At 34.4% G+C, this 11,168-nt stretch overlaps 1 protein-coding gene across 1 annotated transcript in view; it reads left to right on the forward strand.

Moving 5' to 3' along the window:
* Window positions 1–11,168, forward strand: part of Smp_123290 (serine/threonine kinase) — a 99,317-nt gene that overhangs the window by 60,909 nt on the left and 27,240 nt on the right. The window contains exon 10 of the mRNA XM_018797986.1: window positions 2,123–2,262. Within this exon, the coding sequence (XP_018652973.1) occupies window positions 2,123–2,262 (140 nt within the window). The remainder of the gene's footprint in view (window positions 1–2,122; window positions 2,263–11,168) is intronic.

An 11,168-nucleotide genomic window follows, 5' to 3' on the forward strand; every position in this document is an offset into this window, starting at 1 on the left:
CGGGATCGTGGATGCGCACTGCTGAGGAGTCCCATAATAGGGAAAAACGGCCGTCCGATGCTTCCAGGTTTTCCATGGTGGTCTAGCTTCAATTGACTCATGATTTGAACTATATATAAACAGATAAATTTCAAACTGACCCTAAACTACACGTACATACAAATACATCATATTACTGATAGAATTACTATGTGTATAATATATGACGAACAATATAATAATTTTATTTGGATGATATTTCTTACAAACTATCTAGCTTATTGTTACTGTTTAAGGGCTTAAATTATGTATGTATGTTCGATACTTCTATCGTGTAGACTAGATAGATCGAACGAATAGTAATACATAAATGACATTTGAATAATATGACTATCACATGTAAGCATTGAGAGAGATGAGACTTCTCATGAGTCCTTTCACATATCAATAAAAAATGCGTAAATGGTTAAATACTATAGCCTACCTCTGTGCACGATGTTTGATGCTGCAGAAGTAGGTTTGAAGAGAGGTAGGGGAAGTCAGACCGAAAACATGACATCAGCCCATGAAATTATTAACTGTTGGACTGGACTATGTTGATAAATGCAGACTATTTGTTTGAGGTCTGTGTTATAAGTGTAATCAGTGATTAGAGATTTTGGGTGACGTGGCTCAGAATTGTTTATAAGGACACAGATCCACTCACTCTATCTTCCTTTTGATCTTGAATTCTAGTATCCCTTCATATATACGTTTCGATTCTATCTCTCAGTCTACATTCTCAAGGTTTAGTCTTATTTTTGTCATTGCAACTATATTATTCCGATCTCTTCTGCCATTTTTATCTTGTCTCGCTAATATGTTATGGCAAATGTAATCAATGTACCTCTGTACCGGTCTCTATGCTGATGATCTCAGCATCTATCTGCACCGTAATATATATCCATTTCGCTCCGAAGCACTTTCATATCATAACTGATACCAGTTCATAATGAAAACTCTGATCAAAGACAGTGTGGAGACTCTTAGAGATCTATTTGTATTTTTTAGTTTTTGGAGATAAATGGTAATCTTTGTTCATGAGGACAAGTTTTTATGTCATCTTTTTCGATTTACAGGTAGAAGAGCTCGCATAATACCTTTATAGAATTCATTAATTATGTAAAATCTGTTTACATTTAGTAGTCTTTTTTTCCATAAACTATCCATTAACGAAGTCTGTTTTCTGATTAGTTAAGAACTGGTTGAAAATAGCTCAAGGTTATTTTAAGTTAATCTCTGTACTATACTCGGGATAGAAATACGTGTCCGTGAGTTTATAGTGCATCCGTTCTTCAATGATCAATATGTGTGTAATATGTAGCGAAACGTGGTCATTGAGAGTAGAAGATACTTGTAAGTTACTAGTATTTGACGATAGATGCCTTAGAAATATTGCTCATATCTGCTGGGATCACCGGGTAAGTAATAGTGAGGTTAGACACAAGGTATTAGGGAATGATGGTAAATCAGTTGATGAGGTGATGAATCTTCATCGACTGAGATGGTTGGGCCACGTGTTACGTATGCCTGAACACCGATTACCACGACGCGCCATGCTGACTAATGTAGGGGATGGTTAGAAAAGAGTTAGGGGCGGCCAAACCAAAACGTGGAATCAGTGCTTGAAGTCACTAGCTTCTGATCTGAGCCATGTTGGCAGATGCAGACTACCTGGTTGGGGTCCACGTGACTATCGTGGGTGACATGTCTCAGAATCGATCACAATGGCGTAGGTGTATACACTCTTTATCCTCCCTTAAACCTTGAGATTAAAATTGCTTCATATGTTTCTTCCTGTACTATACAATCTTTCTTTTATATATTACCATCATTAAATGAACCACTTCTATGAATTCGATGTTCATTTTGTTGTGCTAATGAGGTAATGGCAATTTGGACCGATGCATATATGTGCCTGGTCCTACGTTTTAGCTGACTGACTGACTGATAGAATGAAGCATTTAATAAGTGTTATAGAAAGTGATCTATGATGATTCATTTATCTATCCATCATCATCATCATCATCACCAACCATCATTCATCATCATTTGAATATTGTAATTTTTATAATAAATTATATAATACTTTTCTTTTTTCAAGGTAACATTAACAAATGATCGAACTCAAGCATTTGCATTAAAACGATTACAAAAAGCACATATTGTACAAACACGTCAACAAGAACATGTATATTGTGAAAAATTAATTCTTTCATCTGTTTCATCACCGTTTATTTGTCGGTAAGTTAATTTGTAAATCAATAGTTTTTTGTTTACTTTTTTTGTAAAGTCTATTAGTTTCTTTTTTATCTCTTTATTCGAACTAGTCCCTTGGGTGTCATCTTTGGTTTCATTGTTTTTTTACTGAAGTATCTTACTCCTACTGATTGATTATTGACTGGGACAAAGTTTCATCTCTTCCTTTTGTTTGCGTCTATCATCTTTTACTGTGTAATAAACAACTCATAAACCCTAATTTCCTTAATGTCACAGTAAGGGAGAAGATAAGGCGGTCCTCGATAAGAGTGCTTTTCTATTCCTTGAAGAAGTCAATAAATATATTTAGTATTGTTTTTTAGGGATTTATGGAGATTGTAGGATTTTCATTGTTTTAATCACGAACTAACCTTACTTAGATCACCAATGAAAATCTAAAAGCATTGGACAGCCGTTTCATCCCAGTATAGGACTCTTTACTGGTGCGCATCCACGAACTTTCATACAAGATGAGGATTGTGCAGTATCGTGAATTAATTGAAATTATACAATAACACTGTTCGATACCAGTTCAGTAGTTTAAAGGTTAAGGATCCATGTGGGAGATTGAAATTACTGGTTTTGATTCCTTGTGATGAAGTCGTAGATATGTACTTCCGAGAAGTCCTTTTCTAAGATGAAATGACTGTCTAGCAATTCCAGGTTTTCAATGCTAATTAAAACTAAAATCAACTCATCGTTTAAACTATGCATCTTTTTGTCATATTATTTCTATTTAAAACACATTACAGTTTGAAGTTGTTAAGTTGGCTTACAGTAAACTCTATCAGAGCCTCCAGAGGCTTATAAAGAGCCCCAACCAATCAGCGATTAATTAGAAGCTATGCTACTAAAATGATGAGATCCTGATTAGTTGTTTAACACACTGCTACTATGGAAACTCAAGGTCTCTTAATTACTATAATACCCCTGTATTTTCTGTACATAAATGAACCCTGTAGTAAAGTGTTTCCCTGATACTCGTGCCTTTTCTCTGGTCTTCAAGTCGGTGTATAGTTCTAGCTTGGGGATACGGAACTAGCTTAAAGAAGCAAATATAGCGTTCACAATTGGCCAGACGTAACAGAAGTTTTACATATATACATGGTTATTATTATTATTATCATCATTCATCTTGTGTTTCACTAATAGTCTTGTTGTTCTTTTTGTTATTGATCTTTTCTTCGTGTTTCATTCACCCTTTTTTATGATAAGTTCAGCTGGCATGACATTAATAATCTCGTCTCTGTATATCATTTTATTACTATTATAACAATAATATTATAAAATTCATTCAGTATTGTTTGCTTGAATTCATTCAGTATTGTTTGTTTGAATCTTCCCATCGATTTGTTAGGACTGCAACTGGTCAGTCTCTAATTGGCATATGTGCATACTGTGCGTATTGCCTCGATATAGCCTTAATTCACAAGCATGATAAGCAGAGATGGATAGTGGCAGGTGCATCCAGCTGACGAGTCCCAAATAGGACGAAACGCGCGTCCTGGATTCTATTGCTAGCCACTATCCATCTCTGCTTACCAATAATATTATTATTATTGTTATTGTTATTATTATCATAGGTATCACCATTGTTATTATTATTATTATCAATATTACTGAGTGATTGAATGGAAGTTAATTTGAAGGGTGACAGCTGATAATCATAGATCAATATTGATTGAAATGGATGCCAAAAACTGTACTAAACATTACTTGTTTGATGAAAAATATTGTCATATCATTGACTCTCTCTCTCTCTTTGTGTGTGTGTGTGAGGAGAGGATGTTGAAATTTTGAGGCTATATTGCTCAATTGGATGCTTTTGATGGGATTGAGTTCTCTGAGCTGAATGATTTCATTTAGATGCCTTCATCGTTATTCTGAACAACATCATCAGCTTGTTTCTGGCATGCACACACACACACACACAGTTCTAATGATCGTGTTTGTTATGACTGGTATTCATTTTAGGTAGTTATCTTCTTTACCTTTGATTTCCCATCGAATGTGTTATTCTGTTAACATTTGATTATAAGATTAATTAATTTTGCCGTATCATCATCATCATCATTATCGTCAGTTGATACACTGAATAGTATGTTTCTAGAAATTTCCATAATTTCCTCAATCTAGAATTTCGGCATTTCCTTAGTCAAACTTGTATGCGTATTAGTTTGTGTGTATTGCTTTGTTTTACCATCAGTTATCTCCCATCATTATCTTAGAGGATTCACGACCACTAATAAGAATGCTGATGCTTTCATACTAAGTATGTTTTCTCTAAATGACACAAATGTCAACTAGAAACTATACAAAATGATTCACTTGCTAATTGATAATGTTAATGTAATCACTGGTTTGATATTTCACATATTATTTTTAGCTGAGTTAATTAGCTGACTCACCAACCCGTTCTTTTCTAAGTGAATCATGTAATGAGATATGTATCTGGTTACCTGATTGACTGATTGCTAAGTGAATGATGATGTGCCCGATGGATTTATCTGTCACCAGTGTTGATGCTTTTTTTCTTTTCTTTTTTTTTTTTACAGATATCAGAACATTTATCTTAAAATCTCATAACCGTTTTGTCATTTACTCATATTGAACTTTCTATAACTAATTCAATGATCTATGTATCCTAGATAAGGAAGTTAATGCTTATAGAATAATTTTTTTTGTTTTTTAAGTGAATGTATGTTTTTATTTCCTGAGTTTTAGTTGATAGTTGGTTAAGCGCCAGTAATAGTTCGAGGGACAGTTAGTTGAGGCCGGTCACCCACAGCCTCCCTACGAGTTTTTTTATGTTACTTCCGTACTTCAAAAGGCCTTACCTCCAGAGACAAATCCATGAGGCAAGATGAAATGTAGAGTTTTTAATGTTGACTTTTTTAAAATCTCTTCCATCGTGTTAATGCAGTATCACTCCAAATGCTGATTTTCTGACGGGAACACTTTGCTGAGGCCACGCCCCTGCACAATTGGTAGCACAACTTCGTCCTAGGACTATATGTTTTTATTTTCGGTCTTACCACTCCCACAACCCATCTGCCTGGGCTGATGAAACCTAAAGAAACAATTGTTTAAACTAATACAACTCGGTTGAATCATTATGATAGGCGGACCTGACCATTACATCGAGATAGCAGCTACAGTCGGTTGTTTGCAATTGGTCAGATGCATTTACTCTTCATCGTCCTTTAAAACCTGAATCCCTAATCCTCCTTATACCATTTTTTCTTCAGCTGTACTTTACTTGAGTGACTAAGACTTTGATTGTCAGTTTGATCTTGATGAATTGGTTTTATTAGTGAAGTTTATTGGGATTATTCACGAGTTTCTGATCTTGATAATACTCATCCTCCCTATTTACCAAAAATAGCTTCTTTCCCCTCTGTGAATTCTTACTTCTAAAATACGAGATAATAAGATGTGAAATAATTAGGTAGCTAAAGAGGACTTCAAGGGACAAGCAAAATGAGGAAGTGACATTTATATTGTAATCAGTGTAAATAATTAGCAAACATGAAATAGTTGCGTCATATTATATTGACATATGTGTATGATCAGCTGGTCGAATTTCGTTTCTCCATTTGTTTATTTATGTATTATGAATTATTGAAGCGGATAGTTTAGGTGTATCAAACTTATTACTAGTTAGAAAAATGACTAAGATTACTAAATGTTAGAATGCACTATGACCGTTTTACATACACACGCTTTCTATACGGTCGTCCAACTACTAATGCCAGAGGGGAAACTGAAAAATGGCCAGAAAGCTTTTGATGATAATACCGGATGACCATGTAGACAAATAGTTGGTGTTTATACATTTTTCCTTATTCAGAGAAGGAGATGTGGGGTTAGAAGGTGGTCAGGTGTTGTAATCACCATCGTTTAGAATGTCCCTTAATAATAAAGGATATCCCTAGGTTACCAGTATTCCACCATAGGTGTCTCCGAATACCTGTATTTTTGGAACATCAACTTATCATTTGTGAGGTTAAATACACAATAATAGGTAAGGATGGGTAATCGACTGATAAGGTTGTGTATCTTTATCGACTGAGATGGTTAGGACATGCATTACATATGTCCATCCACTGATTACCTCGACGAGCGATGATGACAGGTGTAGGTGTGTAGATTCGAATAAAGCTAAAGACATCCTGACCAACATATGATATCATCCATGAAGACATTAATTATTGGACTAAGTCCTGTGGATAGATCCAAACTACCTGATTGTGTTCCGCGTGATTATTGTAATCAGTGATACAAGTGCATTGCCTCTTTGTCTTCTCTTAGATCCTGAGTTTCAAGATTATCTTATGCTTTATATTCAGGAAATCCATTCAATATTTTTGGATTATATTTTTCTATAGCGAGTCTTTTTTTCACTATCACTGATACTACTAGTACTGTGGTGTGGGTTACCTATATCCACATAAGTAGTATATGGTGATGGTCAGGCAGAGAATGTATTCCGGCAGGAGATCGATAAGGAAAGAACAGGAACGAAGCACAATCGGTATAAAAATATATGAACAATGAAATCAGAGAAGATGGACTGATATTTGCAGAAGGAACAGTCAAGATTGAGACAATTGATTGTTATTTTGCAAATTAACTGTTTACTGCATGGTTATCAGATTTTAGTGAGATGATGTGTAATTTGTGCTTAAATACATTCGATTGTTCCTACCCGTGTTCTCGTTTACTATAGTAGTACTATAGTGAGCGAGAACACCCTTCGCGATGGAGCAATAGGCCGTCCACTATGATTCTCCATCGAATTGATAATGTATTATATTCTTGAAATTGAATAATTTATCCATGATATTATCATGATCATTTTGATTAGTCAATGGGGATGTAAAAACACATAAAGTTAACAGAATTATTCAAAGTGGGGAATAGTAATGTAAATATTAGTCACTAGAATAGATTGGTATATCACTTCAATGAGCAAGGTAGAAGCTGATGATGATAATGACAATGTGAATGATAGTATACATTTCACAGCCTAGTGATTATTAAAAACAATATCCACCTAAGCTAGAAATCATATGACTTTAGACATCCTTTTCTTAGTGTTCAATAAAAGTACATTTAGGAAATAATTTCCTACATACGCAATTATAAACTATTCCCCAGATTGTCGAACACAGAATCTTAGTTTAGCAAAAGTCAGAACAAGTAAACTTTATCTGTTTCTAAAACGTAAATTAACTATTTAAGTATACAAAATAAATAATTAATACAGTTCATTAAACAGGGAGGGAAAAGAGAGATATAAATAAAATACCGAACGGTAACTAGAAGATAGGGATAATGAGTCAACAAATTTAATATCCTAATAGTTGAATTCATGAGTCGACCTAAGCTAGACCATTGAAAACGTGAAAGCATTGGAAAGACATTTCGTCCTAGTATGGGAATCCTCTTTAACAGTGCGCATCCACGATCACACACCAGACGGATTCGAACCAAAGATCTTCGGTCTCGAACACGAGCACCTAACCTTTAAACCATTGAGCCGGCCGGTATCCAACTGTGTTAATATTTAACTTCAACCAATTCACGATATTGCGGGACCACCTTCCATTGTCTTCAGTGGGCAACTAACTCACACCCGATATGGATTAGTTCCACTGATCACGACTTCTCAATAGAACTCCAAGAGTTACTTCTCGAAGTTAGTCAGTATTGAATTCTGGCTCAGTGGTTTAGAGGTTAAGTGCTCGTGTTCGAGACTGAAGGTCTTTGGTTCGAATCCCTTTGGTATGTGATCGTGAATGCGCACTGCTAAAGAGGATTCCCATATTAGGACAGAATGTTTGTCCAATGCTTCCACCTTTTCAAGGGTGGTCTAGCTTAGATTGACTCGTGAATTCATCTGTTAAAATTACTACAATCTACACAATACCCCATTCTGATAAAATTCATTATCGTTCATGATAAACATATAAATTACCATTGGTAAATAAACAAAGCTTAGTCATGTAAGGTTAAAGAGAGTTAATGTGGTTGTGGGCGTTTTATGTTATCATTTATGGGTTCGTTTGTCGATCACACTTTACAGTACAACATCTAACATTGTCGAGCATTTTTTCATCCATTTAGTGGGCAAGTACTGCATATAAAAGCGTGATTTCCACTGAAGATTTCATTTCAATTATCTAACGCTATTGGCACATGTCTTTTATAAAAATAACACTGTATTAAATCCCAACTGATCAGACGGAATGAAAGGTAGAGCTTAAAAAGACATCTGTGTTTATAAACTATGCTCTAATATAACTCAGTTTTTGCTCATTAGCATCTGTATCAAAATTTTACTCTGTAGGTAGTCGAGCACCATATTTATTTATTTAAACACATAAATATTGGTACAAAGGGGCACCAGATATATATGCGCCGCACAAATTCCATTTGATTTGTGTGAGAGCTGTGATACTGCCCAGGTGCTGAAACTGTAGCAGGTGGTTTTTTTTACGGGGCCACACCCAGAGCCTTTGACCTAAAGGCCTGGTTCACAAGGCAGTGGAGCATCGTAAGGAGATGCAGTCCCGTGGTAGCCAGTGACCAACAATTTATTCATACGTCGTTTGTTTCCTCAGGATAGTGTAGCCGATGTACACTATTGGTTTAGAATGAGGGTTTTCCAACTCCCCTAGGTGGACATAGAGAGTGTCCACCAACCCAGTTAAATCGCCGGACATTCGCCTTTCGTCCTCTCAATTTCGTAAAGAACAGTAATGTCGCGAGAAGACAGTGTGTAGGACTTCCCTGACAGAGGCTATATATGCCTGGCCATGTGAGATTATTTCGAGAGGGAGAGCGGACTCTCCTCACTCTCGGCCGTACCAGGTTATTCGGGGGCTAAAAAATATGGAACGCTTCACGATTTTGCGTGTCATTCTTGTGCAGGGGCCATGCTAATCTTCTCTGTATCGTTCCAATTTTAGTATATGTACCGCCGAAGCGATTAGGTAGTGTACTTCATAAAGAATCTTAACTTCCTAATAAGGTACTATTTATCATTACAAATTACCAATCAACTTCACTGTCTCTAATCTTTGAATACAATTTTTTTTAAAAATTCGAGTCTCGAACACAATTTATAAAAATAATCAAATTGTCAATATGGTTTTTAATAAACATACCATTTTGATGTAATAATTATCAACGTTAAAAATCAAGTTCCCCTTAGATACACATACATCCACACACACACAATGATCTATCTTTTTTTCTATGACGTAATAAGCTTCTTATCTTTGTTTTACTTTCGCACCCACTGTAATTATTATTAAAAAAATTTTTTATTTTGTTAATAAACAGCTTTTATGGTAGATTCTGAGTATCTTTCACATTTTCTATCTTTAACATATGTATTTGTACCTGTGTTTATGTGTGTGTATGTGTATGTGTGTGTGTGTTAGAGAGTGAGAAATACAAAGTTTATCCTCCTTGTTCTTTGTACCCTATTTACATTTAAATAGATATATATAGAAATAGATCATATGATAAATAGACGATTAAATACATCATAGAGATTTTAATATTGTATGCTTGTATACCCTCCAGTAACAAGAGACAAAACATTGTTTGCCTTTCTCTTATACATCTATATATATATATATATATATGTATGTATGTATCATTTTTATTAACTTCATTTCAGTAACCTTTCCTAGTTAAGTTGGTTATGAAATCAATATTCCGTTGACAAATAAAGATTAGATGACATTAGAATTATGATGATGATGATGATTGCCCATGATAATCTTTAAGGTTTATCATTAAAAAAATTGGATTTGTATTGAATTCACTACATATATAGTTCGTGGATCGGTTGAAGTTAGACATTAACACCGTTGGATGCCGGCCGACTCAGTGGTCTATCGGTTAAGTACTCTGGCACAAGACTGGTAGGTCCTGGGTTGAATCTCGCGAGTGCGAGATCGTGGATGCACACTGCTGAGGAGTCTCATAATAGGACGAAACGGCCGTCCAGTTCTTCCAGGTTTTCCATGGTGATCTAGCTTCAATTGACTCATGATTTCAACTGTGAAAATAATTCTTTGTTTTGTTTTTGTTTTAATAATCAAATGTGCTCAATGAATATTGAACATTGAATGATGTGACTTATTCAATGATTCACTTATCTATAATACATATGACATAGTAATAATCATAATATTAAACTCCTTTTTTAGTTTTGTTTTATTCCTTATTAGTTAGTTGAAGTGAAATATACCACACCTATTGTACATTGTTAATAATAATAGACATTGACATATCATTATATAATAATGAGAAGATTATCAATACACTATGAAGGTATCATCTCTTGTCAACATCAATATTACATCTATCTATATGTATATACATACATGATAATGAATGTATTCATTTATAGTATATAGTAGTTTTTATTTATGACCTGATTATATTAAAACAAACTTTAAAAAAAAATAAGTTATTTGTTCTATTTTTTCGACTTCAGTTAATTGATTGATGTTATAGAACCCATATTTGTGATACATAGAAAGGAAGATAGATAGATAGATAGATGGGTAGATAGATAGAGGGGTAGATAAATAGATAGATAGATAGATAGATAGATAGATAGATAAATAGATAGATAGATAGATAGATAGATAGATAGATAGATAGATAGATAGAGGAGTAGATGGGTAGATAGATAGAGGGATAGATGGGTAGATGATTAGATACATAAATTTAGAATTTTATTATTACAAAATAGTATTAATAAGAAATAAAAAATAATACTCATGATAATTAGGGTACAGTATAAATCATTGTTCAATTAGATAAATATATTTCTTTCATTGATATCTATCTATCTAATGGAATGA

Source organism: Schistosoma mansoni, chromosome 6, assembly GCF_000237925.1.
Source record: "Schistosoma mansoni strain Puerto Rico chromosome 6, complete genome".
NCBI classification, from domain to species: Eukaryota; Metazoa; Platyhelminthes; class Trematoda; order Strigeidida; family Schistosomatidae; genus Schistosoma; species Schistosoma mansoni.